The sequence below is a fragment of the Phyllostomus discolor genome, chromosome 7, assembly GCF_004126475.2.
Source record: "Phyllostomus discolor isolate MPI-MPIP mPhyDis1 chromosome 7, mPhyDis1.pri.v3, whole genome shotgun sequence".
Classification (NCBI taxonomy): Eukaryota; Metazoa; Chordata; class Mammalia; order Chiroptera; family Phyllostomidae; genus Phyllostomus; species Phyllostomus discolor.
This window is the reverse complement of record NC_040909.2, coordinates 100122697-100148929: the sequence shown is the minus strand read 5'-3', so window position 1 is coordinate 100148929 and position 26233 is coordinate 100122697. Positions and strand designations below refer to the sequence as shown.

Genomic DNA, 26233 nt, shown 5'->3' with positions numbered 1-26233 from the left:
AAAGAAAATGAAAACTTTTAAATGAAGAAAACGATTTAAGAGGCCAAAGAGATTTATTTATTAATGTATTTATCAGAAAGGTTATATACCATAACCCACGCTTTTTTTGAACCTTAATATTATCATTGACAGATCAAACTTTTGGAATATACATTAAACAATGCTTCCTCCTAAAATGTAAAACACCACGCAAACACATAATACTAATATAGTTATATGAGGAGGGACCCCCAAAAACTGGAGTACCTTCAAAGTACTCTCCATCTGATGCAATACACCTATCCAGATGTTTTTTTCCATTTCTAAAAAGTTTTTGAACTCATCAATTTTGATCTCTTTTTGTGCTTCTGCCATTTTCTGTTTCACCTCTTCTACATAGCCAAAACCTTTCCCTTTGAGGCCCTTTTGCATCCAGGGACAAAAAAAGGGGGGCGGGTGAGATCAGGTGAATAGGGGAGGGTACAGCATGGGGTTCAAGCAGTTTTTGATAAATTGCTGAGCACTCAGCACAGTGTGGCCAGGTGCACTTGTAAATCACCCATCATGAAATGGCCAAACACATTCCAAGAGTCTTCAAAAAGAATTCATTGGAGCCAAACACAGCCCCTCACAACAATGCCAGCTGGTACACTGATACAGATGGCTTTCTAGAACACTCACCTAGAGAAGGAAGCCTGTACGTACTACAAGGGGCCTGCCCTCCAGAAGATAATTCCAGTTGTTTTCTTGGGGGGGGGGGGGGGGAGTCCCCTATCATAAGTTTAAAATATTTTTAATATTATGAATAAAATTTTAACTAAACATATCAGCTGCTGGTATGTGTAGCCATCATGTATCATTATTACCCAACATCAACTTAATAAAGTGGCATTAGAAAACTGACATTTTAACAATAACATACTAAAAATATCAAGTATTTAAAATGCCTTAAATTGGCTTTTAAGGAGGACAGGCAAGACAGAAAACAAGTAGTAGCAAAAAGAGATTTAAAAGCCTAATCCTGAGCAAAAACAAAAACAGTAATGGAATTAAATTGAAAAGGCTTTCAAAATACCAGTGTTTTTAATGTAGTGGAATAATCATGGTCACATGATAAAAAAAGTACAAACATCAGGAAGTACATGTCAAGGAATATGGTCAAAGAAAAATAAAAAAATTATGCCTTGGCTGTTGTGGCTCAGTGGATTGAACACCAGCCAGCAAGCTGAAAAGTCAGCAGTTCGATTCCCTGTCAAGGTCACATGCCTGGATTGCAGACCAGGTCCCCACATGGGTGTGTGAGAAACAACCAATCCATGTTTCTCTGGCACATCGGTGTTTCCCTCTTTTGCTCCCTCCCTTCCCCTCTCTGTGAAAACAAAATCTTTAAAGAAAAATCAAAAGTTAGATTTTTGCTTCTCCCTTATGTTTCAGAAATTTAGCTATGTGTCAAAAAAGAAACAGATATTTAGTAAAATGGGTGTCTTATAAAGCTTAAATAATTTTATGTAAGTAGGCATCACAGCTGATCTCAAGAGCCTGAGAAATCTGTTAATATTCTGTGCCTAACCAATACTGAAAACAGAATGCTATAATGATATTCCTATAACTTATAATAGGGGGATTCTAAATGGGTTGTGTGGAGATTCCTGAATAGGAAGATTCCCAAACCCAGGAGATGCTCCTATAATACAGAGTATTAATGGGATGTTTTATACAAGCTAGAGATTATAAAAGTAAAATCTGGATGATGTCTTTCTAAGGTACGAGTTCATGAAGATCTGATTATAATTCTTTGTTTAGAAAGTAAAAATCTGTTCCAATACAGTTACTACTTTACAGTTTGACCTTAGGACTTCTTACTTTCCTGTAAGCTATAAAAACTGCTGTTTTCTTCTTACATATTTTTATTAAAAGCAGCAAAATGATACTTTAAAAGTAATAACCACTATACTATACACCTGAAACTAATCCAAAATAATACTGAATGTAGCCCTGACCGGTGTGGCTCAGTTGTTTAGGCCTTGTCCCACAAAGCAAAGGGTTGCCTGTTCATTCCCGGTCAGGGCATGTGCCTGGGTTGTAGGTTTGGGCCCAGGGCACATATGAGAAGCAACCAATATTGATGTTTCTCCCTGACATACATATTTCTTTCCCTCTTTCTCCCTTCCTTTCCCCTCTCTCTAAAAATAAATACAATCTTAAAAAAATACTAAATGTAAAATGAAGTTGAAAATGAAATTTAAATTTAAAAATAATAAACACTCAAAAACATAAAAGTTGAACCCATCTGGTGGCAGCTTTTCTGAGTATTTTATAGCATAATTGGAGATCAAACATTTCTCAAATTGTTATTTGTAATATTTCATATATTAAACATGAAAAGCCGCTTTTCCTAGAAATTTTAAAAAATAAATCAAATTATTCCATGGTCTTAGTTTGCATTCACACTAGGCATTCATTATATTTAATCACTGAAATATTACTATGTCTATAACATGCTCAATGAAATGAAAAGTTGCCAATTCCAGATATAGTAAAATCTGTATCATTTGTAACAGTGATGTCATTAAAAAAGAGGCCTAACAAAGTCCCTGTGGAAACCAAGCTCATTCAGAAACTAAATAAAACTAAAAAGTAACAATATTAATCTTTTTTAAAAAGCCATTTCATGCCTCTCAAAAAATTACCAAAAAATAAAGGTGAATAGTTCTCTATTATTATCAGATTATAATTTTTACTCTGTGAGTGTAATTGTATCTGGATGTATGGTGGTTTAATTTTGTTTATTGAAATAATTATTGAAATAGGTTTCATTGATTTCTTTCAAAGATTTTATTTATTTATTTTCAGAGAGAGGGGAAGGGAGGGAGAAAGAAAGGGAGAGAAGCATCAATGTGTGGTTGCCTCTAGCATGCCCCCTACTGGGGACCTGGCCCGCAACCCAGGCATGTACCCTGACCAGGAACCAAACCAGTGACCTCTCAACTCACAGAAAGATGCCCAAACCACTGAGCCACACCAGTCAGGGCTCACTGACTTTTTTTTTTAAAAATGATGAAATCTAGTTCCCAAAATGAACCATGGAAATGATTAAGTAGTTTTTGCTTTTTTAAAAATCTGAATTTAATCCAAGACTCTGGGTTGTATGATTTTCCAATTTGATAACATATTCTACTGATCTATCTCTATAATAAAGTTATTGCTTATAAACAGAATATTAAAACTACTTTAATAAAATAATATTGTTAGATGTGAGCTTTTCAAGCATGGAACAATGTTATGTGTGGCACAGTGCAAGTGACCATACAAAATTATGTTATCTCTGTGGTTATTCGCACTGTGACAAATATGTCTTTGTTTCATTCATGAAATGATCAGGGTATCACATGGGAATGTACAAATTTGTTGTAAATAGTATTTCCTCATATAGTTATATTATTTCGAAAAGGATGTGGCAATTATAGTAGTAACATAAAATTGTTAGAGAACTAATATAAAATACAATTAATTTAAAATACACTGATGGCTGATTTTAATACATTTGTAAATGGATATAACCTTACTAAAACAATAATTACAAATATTGCCACAAGATACAATTTTTAGAATTTGTGTTAAAATATGTCGTTAAATATATACATGCTTCACAAACCTATGGAGCTGATAAACCCCATCACCAATTGGTTTGTCCCTGTGGTATATGCTTATGGCTTCTATTAAGACAGATTAATAACTTGCAAAGATGAAAACAACAACAACAACAACAACAACAAAGGCCATTTCAGTTGTTGCTGAAATGTATGTACACTGAGTAACATAAGCATGGGATGGGAAGGGCAACTCAGTGAAGGACCAATTAAGGTGAAGTCAGTGCAGGCAAGGGGACTGACAATGTGGAATTCTTGAAGTACAATTTTGATGCCACTACTGCCATGCATGGATGACTCATGGGAAGTTTGAAAAAGAAAAGACCAACTTACTGAAGGTTCCACCAAGGTCCTCTCCTACCATGGCTATTTTTAGTAGGGGGAGAAAAAAACAGTGAAAGGAATAAACTTTTTTAAAAATATCATGGCCATTATAAACCTTAAAAATAAAATCAGTGCTTAATGATTTATAAGTATCCAAATTCCTCTTGGGAAGTGTGGAAAAGCATTTCATTCAGAGCAAAAATTCAGCAGTAGTGTATTTTTACTATTTTAAGTAGTTCAACTAAATATTTTATACAAGTTAAATCATCTAAAATTCAATTATATTTCAAGAATTTTACTAAAGTAACTTCAGATAAGTTAAAATACTCTGATAATGTAAAACTATACTAAGGAAATGGATTCATTTAATAAAGTAAATAAAAGAAAAATACATAACATGTACAAAACTTAAAATACTTAGAATGACATATTAAAAAAGGTAGCTTTGTTCTCATGTGACTTTTCCTAAAATAAACACATGTACTAGGATGTTCTCAGTTTCCTGCCAAAAAGGGTGTAATTGTAAATAGACGCAGTCTATTTTATCACTATTTGTTTCTAGGCAAATACAAAACATGCATTCTTAAAAATTAACACAGTAAAACGGTAACCTCTAGCTTTTTTCCTCACAGACTTAATTATTCCTTTTTCCTTTTCTTACCATAGTAAGAAAAATTAAAAGCAGAATTTCTGCATTTTATTACAATGACACACAGTGACACCAGCAAGCCAAGAGGTATACCTGTGTAAAGAACACTAATCTAAAGGACATAACAATTAAAATGTTCTAGCCAACACTCAAGCTACTAATGTTTCTGAGTATTAATGCTTTCTATTCATGAACACCTAGAATGGGGGTTGGTGAGGGAGAGAGGATGAAGAAGAAAAGGGAGAAGGGACCAGAGAGACGAGAGGGAGGAAAATATGTGTATGTCTCTCTCTCTTGAAATAACCTAGGAAGGTAAGAAACAGTATCCCTTGGTCCAACAGTGGTTCCTCAGTTCTAGACTTTCTATAGTAGTATTTACCCATGTTGGACTCTTAGATAGTTCAAATACATTCCATATCAATCAACTCCACCTCCACCCCAAAATGAGCCGGAAAAAAAAAAAAGCAAAATGCATTTTTCAGTTTTACTATTCTAAACTGCATCTTTTAGATTTTCTCAAGACTCTACATTTTTCTTATTTCTGATAGATGTATTAAAAACAGAAGATATAGAGTAGATTTAAAATATCTAAGTAGCAGATAAAATACCTACTTTACAGACTCAGTATGCTACGAAACTGCCTGGAAGTTAAAACTCTCACTACAAACAAATGTCTTCTGTCTTCCACTACAATATCTCTCTTTACTCCACTCTGTAGGTTAATTGATCTCTTTTCAAATACAGCTCCTAAACTAAATCTAATAGTCTTTTTATACTCATAATCTTTTATGTGACTAATAATACTGAGAAAGAGAATCCTTCCAAGGAAATGTACTTGGCTCCAGTATTCCAGCCTACTGACTGTCAGGGCAGATTTGGGTTGCTATCAGAAAATCCAAGGTTACCTACATGTCCTATTATTTGTCTCTAGCTATATGAATACAAATGTTGAAGCAAGTTATTCTGCCACCAGTTTAAGTTGATAAAAAGAAAATTTTAATGGAACTGAGCAAGTCAGAAAAAATTTAATTAGCCTTCGTTACAACAGTTATTTAAAGGAAGTTGGCAAATCAGCACTTGTTTCTAAATAAACTGAATTCTCAGAAACTATGCTAGAGACTCACTACCACAGATCTCTTCATTTTCATTACTTTTTTGAAAGCCTATAGTTTGATAATAATCACTCCTTAGAAAGTTCTAACCTGTCAATTTCTAGATTGATGCACAAAGGTTTTGCCAGTCAATTTGTAAACAGGACTATTAGCACAATGAGCAACTTCTTAGTCAAATTGAACAAACATTAATTGCTGCCATTTACTTAGAAACAGACTTTTCTTTTTTACCTCTCTCCAACAAGAAGAGTGATTTATGAATATGACATAATATCAAATAAGCTCACAGGGGCACTTCTGAACTTTTGAATTATGAGTTAAATGAATTACAAGTTAAAATATCATCCACATTTTATATGCTAATTTATTATTTAAAATTGATATAGATCTCTGCTGAACTTTATATTCTTAAATGTTGAACTAAAAGGTTCTGTGTATAACTGTTATACAGAATTAATGAAAAACAGAACAAAGCTATGGGATAAATGTCTAACACTGTATTAGTAATAAGGAACAAAAGCCCAAAGCAAGAAAATAGTTTATCTCCAAGCAAAAAGTAGAGTTGCCCCTGATTTGGTGCTAGCAGATGCTAAGACCTGAGTATTCAAAAGTATTCCTAATTTCAGGTTTCACTATCACCTCATTCAAAAAACCACAATTACCTCTTTGTCTTAACACTGTTGTTGCCAAGGCAATAGTTCCCACAATTAATGATTTTGCTTTAAACCAAAGGTGGCAAAAGCAAGCAAGTTACATGGTATGCAGAGACATCTTAAGAATAAACTAGGGGAACAGAGCTGTTGTCCAAAGAGGAAGGTGTAACAACTAAAGAAAATAATGGTGGTACCTGAAGTTCGTAAAGTAATACAAGGGCTACTACATTCAAGGTCACCTGGGTATTAACTGCTTGGCTTATTATGTGCTTCTAAATCCTCACATATGTACTCTTAAGAAGGATAACTGTCTTAAAGATCTTGAATAATCACTTCACAAAGGAACTGAGACTTCTAGAAAGATTTTAGTATGGTTTTTATCCTCTCTTATTTTATTGATAGTGGCATTAATGGGAGGGAAGATTAAAAAAATACCATTAAAGTTGTTTTATCTAATTATATTTTTAATACATTAATACAAAATGTTGAAATATATATATACCTGAAACTGAACTCTTGGACACTGGATCAGAGATAAATTAGTACCAATTTTCCTTACGATACTTCGAGATGAACCATATGGCTTCCTAGACCAAAGTACCTGAGGAAGTAGAAAAATACAAAAGTTTAATTACATAACTTATATTACTCTAATACAAAGAAGTGGACAATTAATTGCATAACATGCTGACACATTAATTATGGGATCAGAATGTCTAAATGTTATGGGAAATAAGCTAATATTTCTTATTTTAAAAAAGACTATATATGGCTAATTACCATTTATGCAATAAGGTTTAATGTAGGTCTATAGAAAAATAAAACTAGCAATTGTAAAATAATTCTATATTTGAAGTAAAAACATCTATTTTTGTTAGGTTTTCCCACTATTCTGCAACGGAAATACCTTTATCTCTTCCACTATATTTTTAGTCTTAGAATTTTAGATACATATACATTTTTTAAAACTGTGACTACTTTTCCTATAATGGACTTTTCAAAACAAACCTAAAGCAGTATAAAGTTCAGAATCTGAATTTGCACCACCCATTTTGTTTGCTACACAAGAACACCTGGCCAAGGGTGAGCAGGGGTCAAAGTCCAGTTGCACTACATTTTCTTGTGAGGCCTTGTCCCCAGGGCAAATGCCCCTTTTCCTACTTTACAAAAAGGAACTAAAATGCACTAGTGGTGGCCCTAATGAACAAAATTTTCCAGATAAAATCATAATTCAAAGAGGACATTATGCTATGCTTAAAGCAAAAACAGAAACAAACACCCAAAGCAAAAAACAAACAAAAAGCACACATGTAGAGTGTTAAATCATTATGAGCTGTACCTTGAAACTTCTCCCCAAGTATATGATCTTTCCTTAAAGAGAAAAACTATCCATCTGTTTTGAGTGCTACACTTGAAAGCTGAGACAGAAGAAGAGGTAAAGGGAGATAGTGTGCTATTAAAAGAAGTTTTAAAAGAGAAGAATGAGATTGATATACTACTACATTGCATTCATTAAACTTTAACATTCAATTATATTATAAAACTAAATAAGTACCAAACCAGATTAAATGTATTCTAAGCAATAGACACTGACCCCTTCTTAAAGTCACTCCATGGACATTTTAATTTAAAGAATGAAATTAATTATAAAAAGTATGATGAATGGAATTACTCTAATATAAACGGTATGACCAATTAATAATTGTTATTGCAAACAGTGGTGACAACAACACACAACCCAAAGTAGACCTCTGACCATTTAAAAAGCATGAACGACTCATAAAATGTACATAGATGCAATCTGACTTCTTATATTTTAGCAACCAAATCCAATTTAGGGGTAACAGTATGAGTTAAAGTGCGGATCATGGGGGAACATAGATGATACTTCTGGCATCTGCCTGAGCTGTTATATAATTCCCCCTCATGATGTTACAAGTTTTACTAACTGTTACCTGGGAGAGTTCCTATAACTGGCAACTATAACCAACAAAACTGTAGCCTTTATTTTGGAAACATAAAAAGATGGTACATACTGGAAAATTGGTCAGTAGAAAGATAAGACACCAGTATTGAAATATGAATATTAAACTAAGACTACATGAGGCAGTTACTCTGATGCCTGGAAAGAAATTATCTGTAGTTCAGGAACTCAAATTATGCCTACCAATGTTCATACAGAGGATTATCACATGAATATTGTTAGTAACACATGAGGATTAAGAGAAGGAAAAATACCCTCACTCAAGGACACTAAAGGACAATGGAAAGCATCAGTTTTACAAAGGTAACATAAGAGGTCAAGAAAAAAAACATGGGCAAGCACTGTATTTTGCTGTATATCATGCACTTCCATGTAAAATGTGCACCCAAGTTTTTGGCTTAAATGTTCTGGAAAAAATATTTTAATTTTGTAATTCAAGTTTTTATTTATTTATATTTAGAAACCAATTATTGTATTCCAGAGTATTATTTTGCACATGGATATCATTATTGCTTTCTAGAGTTACACTATTAACACATAAGTGTAAATAAAAGAATTAAAAACATCTACATAGATATGGAATTAGTACTACCCATGTATAATGTGCATCCTTATTTTTCCCTCAAGTTTTTGAGCAAAAAAGTGAATGTTATACATGGCAAAATATGGTGATTCTAAAACAGTATTTAAGCAGTCTTTAGCTTATACATGTTAGTAAGTCTTGATCTTTTAAAAACAGATCCAGAGATAGCCACGACCTGAATGGCTCAGGGGGTTGGGTGTCATCCAGCAAAGTGAAGAGTTGTCAGTTCAATTCCTGGTCAGGGCACATGCTTGGCCTGCAGGCCAGCTCCCCAACTGAGGGCGAGCGAGGGACAACAGTTCATTTCTCTCTCACATTGCTGTTTCTCTAGCTCGCTTTCTCCCTCCTTTTCTCTCTAAAAATAAATAAAATCTTTAAAAATATAGATACATAGGGCAATAGTATGTATACCTTTCAGTTATTTCTCTTCTTGAGTCTTCATTTAGTCACAAGTCAAAACTCAAGGACACAGGAGTAGTGGAACACTATTGCATCACAATATGACAACTACATAGTCTGAAGGGAATCTCCTGTTCCTCCAGTAAACAAAGATCTTAACTGGAGATGAAGATTGGGGAGGGGGGGAAGCAAGCTCACAAACAAAAATTTACAAAGCATTTGCCAAGATCAGGAACTAATGTTTATGCCAGCTTTTAGAATTCCTTGCTATTCATGCTTCAGGGCTGTTTTCAACTATTACCTTCCCATCTGCTTATCAGAACAAAAGAATTCCAGGTGAACATGAGAGAAAGTGAACACAGACTGAGCTTTTACATATAAGGAGTAAGACTATTTGGAATTATTCAAAATTTAAGGAAGTAAAAGACAGATTGCTTTATGTGATCGTTTTTTCAAGTATACATAGTAGATTAACATAATGTTATTCTTCTATTACTTATGAATTGCATAGCAGTTAGCACCAAGAAATAAGAAGTGTCTATGTAAACTAATGACTGGAATATTTAGAAAGAAGAAGAGCTATAACCTTTACTGGACTACAGAAAAAAGTGAGCAGCTGACTTCCAGGACCTCTGCAGCTCGGTCTTTACTTATTTTTTTCTTTTCAGCACTCACGGAGGGGAAGAAATTATAAATGGCTATGAAGAAATAATGAACAGATGGTACTGAACAGTCACCATCTGTACGCTGGGAGGCTATATGACCCAAGTATATCTCTTATCCTAATGGTGGCTGAACTGTGTCTTGTCAGTATACTTGTTTGGAGAAGCAAAGATTTCCTTTTAAGATAAACTCTTCTTAATATTTTTTTCAGATGTAAGAGGGCAGGAAAGAAAAATGTCATTACCAGGTAATTCGATGTCATTAATAAGAATTCAATTCCATTAAGAAGCAATTAAATAGTAACTTATGCATAAGAACTACTGATAATAATCTCATAATGAATCTCTGTATCTCTGTGTGCAAGTCTGTGGTCTGTGTCTAGTAGTGACAGTCCGTAACGTTTAGCAAGTGTTTGAAAGTGATGACAGCAAGGAGAAGGATGATGGAGGGAAAGCAATTTATTCTTTCTTTAAAATATATTTTATTGATTATGCTATTACAGTTGTCCCATTTCCCCCCTTCATTCCCCTCTACCTGTACACCCTCTCCCATCCACATCCCCCCCCTTTAGTTCATGTCCATGTGTCATACTTATAAGTTATTTACCTTTTACATTTCCCATATTATTCTTATTCTCCCCCTATCTATTTTCTGCCTACAATCTATGGTACTTATTCTCTGTACCTTTCCCCGCCCTCTCTCCTCCTCCCACTCCCCTGTTGCTAACCCTCTATGTGATCTCCATTTCTGAGGTTCTGTTCCTGTTCTAGTTGTTTGCTTAGTTTCTTTTGGTTTGGCTTTAGGAGTAGTTGTTAATAATTGTGAGTTTGCTGTCCTTTTACTATACATGTTTTTTTTTAATCTTTTTTTAGATAAGTCCCTTTAACATTTCATAAAATAAGGGTTGGTGATGATGAAGTCCTTTAACTTGACCTTATCTGAGAAGCACTTTATCTGCCCTTCCATTCTAAAGGAAAGCTTTGCTGGATAGAGCAATCTGGGATGTAGGTCCTTGTCTTTCATGACTTGGAATACCTCTTTCCAGCCCCTTCTTGACTGTAAGGTCTCTTGTGAGAAATCAGCTGACAGTCTGATGGGAGCTCCTTTGTAGGTTACTGTGCCCTTATCTCTTGCTGCTTCTAGGATTCTCTCCTTCATTTTTACCTTGGCTAATGTAATTATGATGTGCCTTGGTGTGCTTCTTCTTGAGTCCAACTTCTTTGGGGGTCTCTGAGCCTCCTGAACTTCCTGGATGTCTATTTCCTTTGCCAGAATGGGGAGGTTCTCCTTTATTATTTGTTCAAATACATTTTCAATCTGTTGTTCTTCCTCTTCCCCTGCTGGTACCTCTATAATTCGGATGTTGGAACGTTGAAAGATGTCCTGGAGATTCCTAAGCTTCTCCTCATTTTTTTGAATTCTTATTTCTCCATTCTTTCCTATTTGGTTGTTTCTTTATTCCTTCCGGTCCATTCTATTGTTTTGAGTCCCAGTTTCCTTCCCATCACTATTGGTTCCCTGTGCATTTTCCTTCATTTCTTTTATTGTAACCTGCATTTGTTCATCTAATTTGCGACCAAAATCAACCAATTCTGTGAGCTTCCTGATTACCAGTGTTTTGAACTGTGCATCTGATAGGTTGGCTATCTCTCGGTCTCTTGAAAGGATGAGTTCTAGGGCATTGATCTGTTCTTCTGTTTGAGCCATCTCTCTCTTTTTTTTTTTGGTCTGGTCGCTCCTGTTATAGTGAGGGGCGGAGCCTAAGGTGTTCACCAGGACTGGGAACCCAAGTCGCTAGATTGTGACATTATATGTGGGGTGGGGTTGAGAGGGAACAATGGTGGTAGCTCCATTCTCCATGGGACCTCAGTCCCTTCTCTGGGATCCTGGGTTGTGCGCTCTGCCCTGCTCCACAATCACCACCTCAATGGGTCTTCCAGCTGCTGCTTGCGTATTCAGGGTACACCCACTGCGATTTTGCGCGGCCCAGATGCCTCATGCACTCAACTGTCTCTGCTTTCTGCGCCCGACCCACGCCTGGCTGCTCATCTCTGCCCCTCCTACAGGTCTGGATGAATGGGTCTATTTCAACTTCTTGCCTGTCCAACTTCCATTCAGATAAATTTTGTCAGTTCTGGATGTTATTCTGCCTCTAAATTGTTGTTCCAATCTTGGTTGTGTATGGAGGTACAGTGTGTTAACCTATGCCTCCATCTTGGTTGGAAGTCCTTTTTTTAAAAATAAAAACAACAAAAAAACATTGTGAAATGCCTCAGTAGAAGTGCTGAAATGTGAAGCTGGAATCTGAAGCTGTCATCTGTCCCATCATGATGACTGTACTCAAGCTTTATGTGGTAATTCATTTGTTATAGACTGGTTTAATCTCCACTGTTCTTTGAGACACACCATTTAACAAGAAAAAGTATAAATTTAATTCTAAACAAAAATATTTTCTCAATATATAGTATTTATAGACAATATTAATGCAAGGGTTCTTATTCTGAGAGTCACATATCCCTGAAATTACATGCAAAATAGTGTGTGTATATAACATTATTCTGGGAAGGATATCAATACTATTATCAAATTTTCAGGGAGTCTAGGACCCAACAAAGAAAAATTCTTAATTCCAAGGAAGTCAGGAGAAAATTAAATGTTTGTTCTGAAAGGAAGGTGGCAGAGGTAGGAAGATGAAACTATGTGACAATTTCCAAATCCCCAACTGAAGGTAACACTTCCTCAATTTTTCTTCCTTGCACTGAACTCCCAGCCACCTTCACATCCTTCAAAGAACAAAAGGAAAAAAAATACAATTTTTAGGTATTACTGGAAATATATTACTAATACACATTAGATATTTGCTATAACTCTTTCAACATAAAATACTCAGATTAAAAGACTCACGTTAGCTTAGTATTATTCTTGAGTCCTGTATTTAAAAAACACAGGGCCTGGCAGAAGTAATGTCTGCTTGAGTGTGGTTGGTAGGGTACTAACATGGGTGAGATAATTTATAGTTTTAATTTGAACATTTCACCTAAAATGTCATATGGTGTGCTTGAGTGTGATATTGTTATGTTGCAAAATTACATGCTTATGAAATTGAAATAAAAGACTCTGAAATGAAAAAGGGGCGTTATTTTTGTGACGTCTAGCAAAGATAGCTGCGTAGGCAGGCATGCTTTGCTTCTTTGCACAACCACATCAAAGTTACAACTAAAATATAAAACAACCACCACTCAGAACCATCAGAAAACTGAATGGAAGTCTGACAACTACAGAATTAAAGAAACCACATCCATCCAGACTGGGAGGTGGAGCACAGACCAAAACAGGCTGGTCCCTCACCCATGTGTGGTACGTAAAAATTCAGGAGGGATATCCCAGGAGCAAGGAGGCCCAGCCCCACACAAGGTCCCTCAGCCCAGGGTTCCAGTGCCGGGAAGATAATCACCACAACTTCTGGCTGCAAAAACCAGCAGGATTGAGTCAGTGGAAGAAACTTCTAGAGTCCCAAGCAGTTCCTCTTAAAGAACCCACACAGAGACTCACCTACTCAGAGTCACTCCCTCTGAGCTCGAACACTGGTGTAGCAGTTTGAAAGGTACTGGTGGTACATAGGGAGGAACTGAAGTGTCTGGAATCAAGGTGAGCAGACGCCATTGTCCCTTTTCTAAACCTTCCTGCTTTAGAGCCAGCAAGCTGCTGTATATCTGAGACTCCATCAACCTAACACTGTTTGACCTGCCTTGGAGATCCCCCAGACTCCGCCCCATCCAATTTACTGGCCCACCCAAGCTGCCTTTCCATAAAAATGGCTGGTGTTAGCTGATGCTTAACAACTTTCTAAATCCTCTCAAACAAGCAACAGCTGGCCTCAGTGAGCCCCAGTCCCAGCACTAGCAGCAACCAGCCTAGATCCAATACCTTGGCTTCACCTGCGATTCTCCAAGCCCAGCACAAGTAGCAGCCATCTCAGACTGCATTATATCTCAGGCTGGGTTCCCTGGGCAACACATTAAGTTGGGGCTGACCTTAGCCTGCACCACCTGGGAAACCCCAGGGCCAGCACACACACTGGACAACTATAGACCACATCGTAGTACCACCATCCTGCCCCTACACAGCTGACATTCCCATGGGGGGCAGAGGCTGGTGGTCAGTTTTGCTCTTTGCAGCTGACTGACCTGGGTAAATCCCTCCCATTGATCTGCCAATAGCAACCAAAGCTCAACTACAAGAGGACAGTGTGCTGAGCCCACACAAGGATGAGCTCCCAGCTTGAGCTCCCAGCTTGGGTGAAAGGGGAGGCTGGGTGACTGGATCAACCCTACAGGACACCTACTACATTAGGACACACTACCAAGACACAGAGCTCTGCCTAACAGAGAAACAAACCCAGCAAGGTAGCCAAAATGAGGAGACAAAGAAACTTGGACCAAATGAAAGAACATAACAAAACCTCAGAAAAAGAGGCAAAATGGAGATAAGCAATCTATCAGATGCAGAGTTCAAAATACTGTTTACAGGGATGCTCAAGGAACTTAGTGAGGACCTTAACAGCATAAAAAAAATCCAGTCAGAAATGAAGTATATACTAATTGAAATAAAGAACAATTTACAGGGAAACCACGGTAGAGCGGGTAGATGAAACCAAGATTCAAATCAATTATATGGAATAGAAAGAAGCAAAAAACAACCAATCAGAACAAAAATAAAAGACAATCCAGACTTCTGGCCAAGACAGAGGCAAAGATAGACACTGTGCCTCCTCCCACAACCAAAAGAAGGGCAACAACAAATTCAAAAACAAAAAACTAACCAGAACTGCCAGAAAACTGAACTGTATGGAACTCCAACTACCAAGGAGTTAAAGAAAAAACATTCATCCAGACCAGGAGGGGCAGAGATGGGTAGCCAGGGTGAAGAGGGCTTGCAGCAAGGCAGTGGCTAAAAGACCAAGAAAGGTAGCAGCTGGTGGACAGGAAGATCCACATTTGTGTGCACATAAACCAGGAGGAACAACTGGGGAACAAGACGGATTGTGTAACCTAGGGTTCCAGTTTGGGGAAATAAAGCCTCAAAATCTTTGACTGAAAACACCTATGGGGTTGTGGAGGCAGAGAAACTCCAAGCTTCACAAGAGAGTTCACTGAAGAGACCCACAGAGTCCTAGAATGCACACAAACCCACCCACCCGGGAATCAGCACCAGAAGGGCCCAATTTACTTGTGGGTAACAGAGGAAGTGACTGAAAGCCAGTAGAGAGGCAAGCAGGTGACACTGTTCTGCCTCCAAACCCTCCCCCACATACAGCACCACAACACAGACACATGGGTTGCCCAGCTCTGGTGAATGCCTAAGGCTCTGCCCCTTACTACATAACAGGTGTGCTGAGACCAAAAAAAAGAAAAGAAAAGAAAATGGCCCAAGTGAAAGAACAGATCAAAGCACAAAAATAGAACTAAGTGGTAAAGAGATAGCCAACCTATCAGATGCACAGTACAAAACACTGGTAATTGGGATGCTCACAGAAATGGTTAAGTATGGCCCCAAAATAGAGGAAAAAGTGAAGGCTAGGAAAAGTGAAATAAAGGGAACCAACAGTGAGGGGAAGGAAACTGGGACTCAAATCAATAATTTGGACCAGAAGAAGGAAATAAACATTCAGCCAGAACAGAAGGAAGAAACAAGAATTCAACAAAATGAGGAGAGGCTTAGGAACCTCCAGGACAACTTTAAACGTTCCAACATCCAAATCAGAGAGGTGCCTGAAGGAGAAGAAGAAGAGAAAGAAATGGAAAACTTAGTTGAAAACATAATGAAGGAGAACTTCCCCAATCTGGTCAAGGAAATAGACTTCCATGAAGTTTGGGAAGCTCAGAGTGTCCCAAAAAAGTTGGACCCAAGGAAGCACACACCAAGGCATCATAGTTACATTACCCAAGATTAAAGATAAGGAGACAACCTTAAAAGCAGCAAGAGAAAAGGAGACAGTTACCTACAAAGGAGTTCTCATAAGACTGTCGGGGCTTTCTCAAAAGAAACATTGCAGGCAGGAAGGGGCTGGAAAGAGGTATTCCAAGTCATGAAAGGCAAGGACCTACATCCAAGATGACTCTATCCAGCAAAGCTTTCATTTAGAATGGAAGAGCAGACAAAGTGCTTCCCAGATAAGGTCAAGTTAAAGGAGTTCACCATCACCCAGCCCTTATTATATGAGATGTTAAACAAACTTATCTAAGAAGAAGATGATCAAAAATACAAACAGCAATGACAACAAACCCACAATCATCAACAACTGAACCTAAAAAACAACAACAAAAATGAACTAAGCAAACAACTGGAACAGGAACAGACTGACAGAAATAGAGATCACATGGAGGGTTTTCAGAGGGGAGGGGATGGGGGGAAAATGATGAAAAAGGTACAGGGAATAAGAAGCATAAATGGTAGGTACAAAATAGAGAGGGGGAGGTTAAGAATTGTATGGGAAATGGAGAAGCCAAAGAACTTATATGTACAACCCATGTATATGAACTAATGGGAGAGATTGCTGGTGGAAGTGGGGGTACAAAGCAGAGGGGAATAAAGGGACAACTGTAATAGCATAATCAATAAGATATATTTTAAACAAAGGGAGAATCCAAGAAAATTAGGATAGTATAAGCAGCCTCTGGGACAACATTCGCCTCGCTGGGGTACCAGAAGAAGAGGAAAAAGGGCAAGAAATTGGAAATCTATTTGAAAAATAATGAAAGAAAACTTCCCTAATTTGGTGAAGGAAATAGACAAGCAAGTCCGTGAAGTAGAGAGTCCCATACAAGATGGCTGCAAAGAGGCCCACTCCAAGACACATCATTAACTGAAATGCCAAAAGTTAAAGATAAGGTTAGAATCTTAAAGCAGCAAGAGACAAGAAGTTAGTTACAAAGGAGTTCCCATAAGACTGTCAGCTGATTTCTCAAAGGAAACTTTGCAGGCCAGAAGGGATTGGCAAGAAATATTCAAAGTCATGAAAAGCAGGGACCTACAGCCAAGATTGCTCTACATAGCAAAGCTATCATTTAGAATCAAAGGGCAAATAAAGAGCTTCCCAAGTAAGAAAAAAAGTGAAGGAGTTCATCATCACCAAACCATTATTATATGAAATGTTGAAGAGACTTATTTAAGAAAAAGAAGGGATCTAGTCATCCCACTGCTGGGATTATACCCTAAGAATCCTGAAACAATTCAAAAGAAGCTATGCACCCCAGTGTTCATAGCAGCATTATTTACAATAGTGAAGTGCTGGAAACGGTCTAAGTGCCCATCAGTAAATAAGTAGATGAAAAAACTGTGGTACATTTGCACAATGGAATACTATGCTGCAGAAAAAAAGAACTCATACTCTTTGTGACAGCATGTATGGAACTAGGGAGTACTTGCTAAGTGACATAAACCAGGTGGCAAAAGACAAATACCATATGATCTCACCTGTAAGTGGAACCTAATGAATAAAACAAACAAACGAGTAAAATGGTACCAGAGACATGGAAATAAGGAACAAACTGACAGGGACCAGAGGGGAGAGGAATAATGGGGAAAAGAAGGGGAAGAGTATAGTCAAGGAACATGTATAAAGGATCCATGGTAAAGGACAACAGGGTAGGGATTCACTGTGGGGTGGGGGGAGCTGAGCAGGGGAGACCAATGGGGTAAAAATTGGGACAACTATAATTGAACAATAAAAAAAAGATCAAACTATGAACAATAAAATGGCAATAAATAAAATGTGTCAACAATTGAATTTTAAAAAAAACAAACTAAGCAAGCAAGAACAGAAACAGAAACATGAATACAGAGCATGTTTTGATGGTTGCCAGATGGAAGGGCAGTGTAGGAGAATGGATGAAAAGGTGAGAGGATTAAGAAGTACCAATAGGTAGCCAGAGTATAGCCATGGGAATGTAAAGTACAGTATAGGAAATGGAATAGCCGAAGAACTTATATGCATGACCCATGGACATGAATAATGGTGGGGCATTGCATCAGGGAGTGGGAGATGCTGGGTGGAGGAAGGGGGCAAAGGGGAAAGATCAGGACAGTTGTAATAGCACAATCAATAAAATATAATAAAAAAATATATTTGCTCAGTGGATTGAGCACAGGCCGTGAACCAAAGCATGGCAGGTTCGATTCCCAGTCAGAGCACATGCCTGGGTGCAGGCCACGGCCCCCAGCAACTGCACATTGATGTTTCTCTCTCTCTAAAAATAAATAAATTTTTAAAATCTAAATCTCTCTCTCTCTCTATATATATATATGCTTAAGGACACAAATGTAGTGATAGACTGAGGAGAAAGTTTGTACATATGTGAATATATGGTTTCAAACAAATGTTGAGCCAAGTGGTAGGCAATGAAGAGAAAACAGCATACAGACCTGGCTTTGAAAGTAGGCTCTATCATTTATTGCCTGTATAAAGCTGGCTAAATAATCGATCCCTCTATGCAATGTTTCCATCCCCTCAGCTATGAAATGGGGTCAGTATCTACTTCATGAACCTATGAGCATTAAAAGAGTTAATGTATTTATATGTAATATGTCTTCAATTAATGTAGCAAAGTACACGAAAATGAGAAGGAAGTTTAGAATCAGAATTGGGTTATTACATCTCTGCCACTTATAGGTAACTTTGGTCAAGTCAGTTAAACACTCTGAACGTCTGGTTTTAGTGAACATATGTAACACAAATAAAAGAACTGGGCATACATAGTAAGCCAGTCTGCGATAGCTATTATGGTGGTGCTGATGTGTAGATTAAAATACAGAAAAGTAATCATCATCACCTGTCATGATGGCAACAACAGAACCCTGATTTCAAACCTTGGACTTTTTTTTAAGGCAGTTAAAATATGTAAAGAACAAAGGTAGTTTCTTCTCTTGGAATACTTTCAAAACATAGTATCAAGTTATTTATTCAACCACTGAGAAAACCAAAAGGTGAAGTTAAAAAGTTTTTTTTTAATTTCTGATGCCCAAAAGTAAAATATTGGTACACTATACCTTTTTAATCTTTGAGAGCAGACTAAGAAAACTTGCAAACTAAGGTAGAAAATGACTCCAAAGGAGTAAATTGCTTTATGTTACAAGAAAACTTATTTTACACAGATCTTCAGTTAAATGATTCAAGTTGGCAATTATATGTTATAGGAAAAAATGATCTTGTTCATCTGCTATTAGTGGAAAGGGCCCTCAGTTGTAATTACAGTATCAGGAACAAGTTAATGCTCTCTTACCTGGTCCATTCTTTGATAAAAGGCATCCATTTTACAGTTCAAAATGAACAAAGCTAAATAAATGAATAAGCTAATATGTGTACTCTGTCCCTGAAACACTATTTTTTTACTTTAGCCTCAATCAGCACCAGTCACATTCATCTAACTTGGGGCAGGGGATGACAGAGCAAAACCACAGGACACTAACCTTTATATGTACCTACACCATATAGAAACCACTGTGCAAGGTGTTTTACATACACTATTATTGAATCTACAGGCTAATCCTGCAATAGTCCTTACTTGTAATTTGTAGATAAAGAAAATAACTGGCAAAGGTAAATAATAACCCAGGTGTGTTTGAATTCAAGACCTACAATTTATGATATCCAAATAAATAGGATATCATAAATTGTAAAGTTTCACTTTGGGGGAGTCATAAATGAAAAAAGATTGACATCTTTCTGCAAGCAAAAGAAATTCTTTTGCTGTCAGTACTAAAATGTTAACCAACCCTATGTAGTAAGATAGTAATAAGTAACAAATAAGAAGGTGTTATACCTGTATTAAGTGAAGTCCAAAACATAGAAAGATGCAACTAAAAAAGATGAAATACTATTACCTTTTTAAAAAGATTTATTTATTCTTAGAGAAAGGGAAAGGGAGGGAAAAAGGGAGGGAGAGAATCATTGATGTGTGACAGAAACATCATTGAAGGGTTGCTTCTCTCATCTTACACAGGCTCACAACCTAGGCATGTGCTCTGACTGGGAAACGAATGAGTGACCCTTTGCTTTCCAGGACAATGCCCAACCAACTGAGCCACATCAGTCAGGGCAAAATACTACTAACTTTACAAACCATTTTCCTATGGCTGATCCTCAAGCTAATAATCTCAAAATTATACAGTTATAAAAAAAGGTGAGTTAATTTGGTTCTTTGCTTTTTACCTCCAAAGAAAATAGATGTAACATTCAGGGAGTGAATGGTTAAGGGAATTTCAAGTTCAGTTTCTTTTAAGAAGATATGAAAAGACACAAAATAAAAAGTAAAAGTAGTACATTAAAAAGTATACACATATTCAAATTATGTTCCATGCCTATATCTTTAATAAATAAAGCTAATTCCATGTCATCTATAACAAAACATTAAATTTGAAAATGAAAACAAAAACTCCACAAAATATGCTTGGCACAACTATTGCTCTAATAACTGTATATTGGATCTGGAATAAATTATGTAAAAAAAACCTTTTAAAAATGTCAAGATCATCTTTGGTATGGAATAATCATATATTAACTTTTTCTTCATATCTATAGTTGTTATATTACAGAAGACATGACTTATCTTTTACTTTAAACAGTTGTGTGTTAAACTAATTATAGCAACATTCAATAATAATTCTACAACACTGAGTTACATGTTAGTCAAACATATTTTATTCAATCATTTCTATATATATTTAACACTTTCCTCCCTAATAACAAATACATTATTTTTTTCTTTTATTGTTTACACTATTAGAGATGTCCCCATTTACCCCGCTTTGACCACCTCCACCCAGCCCTTGTCGTCCCTTTCCTGTGGCCATTCCCACATTGTTGTCTGTGTCTGTGGGTTATGCACATGTGTTCTTTGGCTAATCCTTTCACCTTTTTTCATTCATTCGGTCCCGCCTTCTCCATCCCAATAGCTGTCAGTCTTTTGCATGTATCCAAGCTTGTTTCTATTTTATTCAGTCTAGTTTGTTCATTAGATTCCACATATAAGTGGGATCATGATATTTGTCTTTCATTGGATGGCTTATTATACTTACTTAGCACAATAATCTCCAATTCCATCCATGCTGTCACAAAATAATTCCTTCCTTTTTATGACCATGTAGTGGTCCACTGAGTAAATGTACCACTGATTTTTTAACCATTCATCAGCTGATGGGCACTTAGGCTGTTTCCAGATTTTGGCTATTGTAAATAACACTGCTATGAACATAAGGGTGCACATATTCTTTTGAATTGGCATTTGAGGATTCTTAGGATATATTCCCAGAAGTGAAAACTGCTAGGTCATAAGGCAGTTCCATTTATAATTTTTTGAGGAAACTTCATACTGTTTTTCACAGTGACTGCACAAGTCTGCATTCCCACTAACACTGCACTAGGGTTCCCTTTTCTCCTTATCTTCCCCAGCACTTGTTCTTTGTTGACAAATGCATTGCTTTTCACAGTCAGATGAATACTGGTAAATTTTCAGTGTAACCCAGAAAGTTATTCCCTTGCTTGGATGCTAAGTAAAAATTCTCTTTTATCATTTAAATAGTAAGCAAATTAAGTAGTATATAAACATTAAATTCATATCAAAATGTTGGTCATATATAGATGCATTTCCCTTTCTGAGAAAATAATTATTAAAAGGTCTAAATGCCTAGACCTTAAAATGTGTTTTGAGCACTCACCGATTCCATTTTTACTCCAACCTGTTGAATAACCATCCTAATTAGGCGCTTAATCCAGCCAAGCATTTAGATGGCAGTCTCTCCAAACTTGCATTTCAAGTATTTCAGGCATACACAGCAGCACATGATCCATGGAATATACTGAAATTTTAAAATACAAATATTAAAATGAAATAATGATTATTATTTTTAGTTCTCACCCAAGAATGTTTTTATTGGCTTTAGAGAGGCAAGGAGAGAAAGAAAATCATCAATTAACTAGTTGCCTCCCATACATGCCCTGACCAGGGACTAAACCCACAATGTAGGTATGTGTCCTGACCACAGATCAAACCAGCAAACTTCTTGTGTATGGGATGACATCCCAGTCAACTGACCCACATGGCCAGGGCTGAAATAATTGTTTTAGAATTTTTATTGTGTGCAACATGTCTCACAAAATAAGTCTAGTTTAAAACATTTTAAAACTGTAAATTTACTTAAGAGAAAATAAATTTTGCTTATAATCAATTTTGAGTAAATGGTACAATTGTTTTAAGTACATATTTTTCTAGTCAGGGTTCTTAGCTGAAAACAACAAAAACCTATTTGTGGCTATGCAGGAAATATATTTATGAAAAGATAGGCAGTAGATAACAATCTTACCAGAACCTGACTTATAGGCTACACAGCCAGGAAACATATCCAGAACTGCCAGAAAATTGGTCCTGGAAAGACACTACCGCTACTGCCACCCCTGACAGGACAGAATCTACCTCGTTCCGCTTTTCGGTCTTACTGGCTCTGCTGTGGTTCATACTGGTGGCATTTGCCTGGCTAGATCTACTCAGCTGTGGTTATAAGGAGGTCCTGCCACTCACCCTAAAAAATAAAGGAGTTCTAGAAATATAGAAAAGGAATTCAGATGCTAGAAGGACAAAAGTCCTTTCACACTCATTTGCGCACTATAACTCCTGTCACTCACCCCCTCCCTGTCAATATACTGTATATTTGATAGAATTAAATTGTTAACCCATAAGATATAAACCAGTTTACTGAAACGACTGGCCTCCAATGGGGCAAGGAGTTCACACCAGACTATAAATCAGTGCACTGCTTACCTGTCAAGGCAGTCTTGCTTAAATAACAACAACAACAACAACAAAATCCAGCTAAACAAGAGTGTACTTAGTGATATAAAGCTAATAGTCTATCCCTGACCAGTTTGACTCAGTCAGTTGGGCACTGTCCTGCAAAGGAAAAAGTACCCAGTTCGATTTCCAGTCAAAGCACAGGCCTGGGTTACCAGTTTGGTCCCCAGTTTGGGCATGTGAGAGGAGCAACAGATGTTTCTCTCACATATATGTTTCTCATCCTTTTTCCCTCCCTTCTCTGCTCCTTAAAAATAAATAACTAAAATATTTTTTTAAAAAAGAGTGTGTGGTTTACACTTTGAGAAGAATTTTATGAACTACAGAGGACGCAGGGAAAAAATAAAGGTGCCACAAATATACTAGACACGGGGTGAAATGTGTAAAAAGAGCCAGGCCCTCATGACAGATGATAGTCTATAATAGATTCTAAGCATTGCCAGGCATGTATAATTTACTGATAACTATAAAACCGTCATTACTAGAATTTTGGTGACATATATTTTAATGTTACCAACATCTATTACTGCCTCTAAGAATGCTTTTATGAGTTAATGGGAATAAAAAAGAGTAAAGAGCTAAAAACAATATCAAAGCTGAAAGTGACTGACAAAAAAAATTGGTCAGAGAAAAAGGATCATTTTATGTAGAATTTAAAAACTTATAGCTTTTTTTAAAAAAGTGAGATACAACTTAAGGTACACAAACTTTGTGTCTAGCTTGATGGATTTTTATGTGTATAAATCTGTATAGCCACCACCCACATCAAGATAATACATTTTTGCAGAATCTCAAAAGCTCTTTTGGGCCTCTATGCAGCAGATATTCATTCCTCACCTATCTAACCACTATTTTAATTTACAAGCACATATTAAATTCTGTAGTGGGGGTGGTAAACTATAGATCAGAAACAGGGAAAGTTTGTTCAGCTGGCACCAAACCATGAGAATAAAACTTTTAATCACCTAAATTAGGAAAGTCATCAGATCTTAAAGGGTTCATGCCAAACCTACTTGCTCCAAGCTCCTGCACAGGCAGCAGATTAAAAAGGGCCTGGGTCATATGAGGACTTAAAGGGAGTAACTCCAAGCTAGGGCAGCAGGGGCAAAGACTGGTGGGAGGGGACAGAGGTGCTGGCAGATGCTATTATCTCTTTGTTGAGATTTCCTCTCACTTAGCTGGCCCAGTGCAGGCAGGTACAAAATCTGTTACTCTCCATTAACCTGGCTAACATCTGTTGCCCTGCCCTGTAGTTTCCCTTAGACCCCTCACCAACCTATTCCAATTGCTGGGCTGACACTCTTCCAGCTGCTCCAGACATTACGAACAAGCAGCAGCCAACCTTGCGTGCACACTGCAGTTTCTTCCAAACACCCTCAAGCCTAGCACAGCAGTTACCAACTTCTACTTGCAGTATAGTGCTAATCAAGTGGCCCCAAGTGTGGCACAACCAGTGACCACCTTCAACTTGCATCATAGCTCCTACAAAGAGGCCATAAGCCTGGCACAACTGGTAACTGGCCTTGGCTTCCATCATAGTTTCTCCCAGCACCTACATGCCCTGCATAAACAGTGACCAGCCAAAGCTTGCAAAGTCACTACTATTAAGCGGCCCCAAGAGTTGCACAGCAGTGACTAGTCTCAGACATCATTGGCTGGCCTCAGCCTACCCCAGAGCCCCTTCCATGTCCAGCATAGCCACAGCAGGCCAAGGCCAGCTTCAGTCACACTACAGCCCCTCCTAAGAGGCTCCAGTTCAGACACGCCTAGCCTGCAACCACACCAGACTCCACCTAAAAATTCCACAACCCAGAAACCTGATAGGCTGTCCTGACTCACACCAGAGTTCCGTTAAAGCAACTCCCACTCTTGTCAGCTCCCACACAACAGCTTGTCCACTGTAGTTATGGCCCATACTCACAACCAGTTGGCCTAAGGGACAACTCCACCCAACAATGTACCTGCAGCAATCTCAGCACAACTATAAAAGGAGGGCACATACAACTCATATGTGGACATCCTGGAGCTCTGGTGAATAGGGGGACTGCACCCCAGGGCCCCATAGGACACCTATATAAAGCCTCTCTTTTGATACTGAGACACATAGCAGATATACCTAATACACAGAAACTAACAGAAATACAGCCAAAATGAGGAGACATAGAAGTCCCAAATGAAATAAATGGACAAAACTCCAAAACAAAATAAGACAAAATGGAAACAAGCTATTTACCAGATAGAGTTCAAACAGTGGTTATAAGGATGCTTACAAATTCAGGACAAAAATAGGTGACTGAGTGAGAAAAACAGAGAAACAGAAAATATAAAAAAGAAATGTATACAATAACTGAAGTGAAAAATATACTATAGGGAATTAACAGCAGATTAGAAGAGGAAATCAGTGATCTGGAATACAAAGTAGTAGAAATGACCCAGTGGGAAGAGCAAAAAGAAAAAAGAATCCAAAGAAATGAGAACAGTCTAAGGACCATCTAGGACATTGAATGCGGCAACATTTACATCATAGGGGTCACAGAAGCGGAAGAGACAGTAGGGGATAAAAACCTATTTCAAGGGGAAAAAGACGAAAAATTTCCCTAATCTGGCAAAGCAAATAAACATATGAGTCCAGGAACCACAGAGTTCCAAATAAAATGAACCCAGAGAGGTCCACATCAACATCGTAATTAAAATGCCAAAAGTTAAAGAGGAAATAATGAAAGTAGCAAGAGAAATGCAGCTAGTTATGAACAAGGAAGACCACATAAAGATATCAGCAGATTCACCAACAAAAACCTGACAGTCCAGAAGGAAATGGCACATATATTCAAAGTAATGAAATGAAAATACCTACACCCAATAATATCTCTACCCAGCAAGGTTATCATTTAGAATTTCAGGAGAGATAAAGAGTTTCCCAAGACAAAAGGAGTTTATCACCACAAAGCTAACATGTCCAAAAGTCTCCTTTAAGGGGGAAAGAAAGGGTAAAAACTAAAAATAAGAAAAGACAGAAAAGAAAAAATCTCACTGATAAAGACAAACAGTAACTAGTATATTAATCAATCATAAGGCTAGTCTGAAGGTTAAAATACAGAAAAGCAGTGATCACGTGCAAATACAATAATAAATTAAGGGATATACACACACACACAAGATGTACAATATGACAAAAATGAGAGGGTAAGTAAAAAAAAGGTATACTTTAAGAATGTGTTCAAACATAAGCAACCAATAACTTAAAACAGACCGCCAAAACACATAATTTTGGTACATAAGAATCTCATGGTAACCACATAACAGATATGTAAAAAATAAAGAGAAAGGAATCCAAACAAACCACTATAGAAAGTCATCAATGTATGAGAGCAAAAGAAGAAACAGAAGAACAA

General features: G+C 37.1%; 1 protein-coding gene across 1 annotated transcript in view; it reads right to left on the bottom strand.

The window, feature by feature from the left end:
- The window catches only part of MTFR1 (mitochondrial fission regulator 1), a 72680-nt gene that overhangs the window by 20094 nt on the left and 26353 nt on the right, over positions 1-26233 (bottom strand). The window contains exons 2-3 of the mRNA XM_028533846.2: positions 21712-21852; positions 6870-6968 (exon numbers count right to left, since the gene is read on the bottom strand). Coding sequence (XP_028389647.1) covers positions 6870-6968; positions 21712-21777 — 165 coding nt within the window. The 5' untranslated portion in view covers positions 21778-21852. The remainder of the gene's footprint in view (positions 1-6869; positions 6969-21711; positions 21853-26233) is intronic.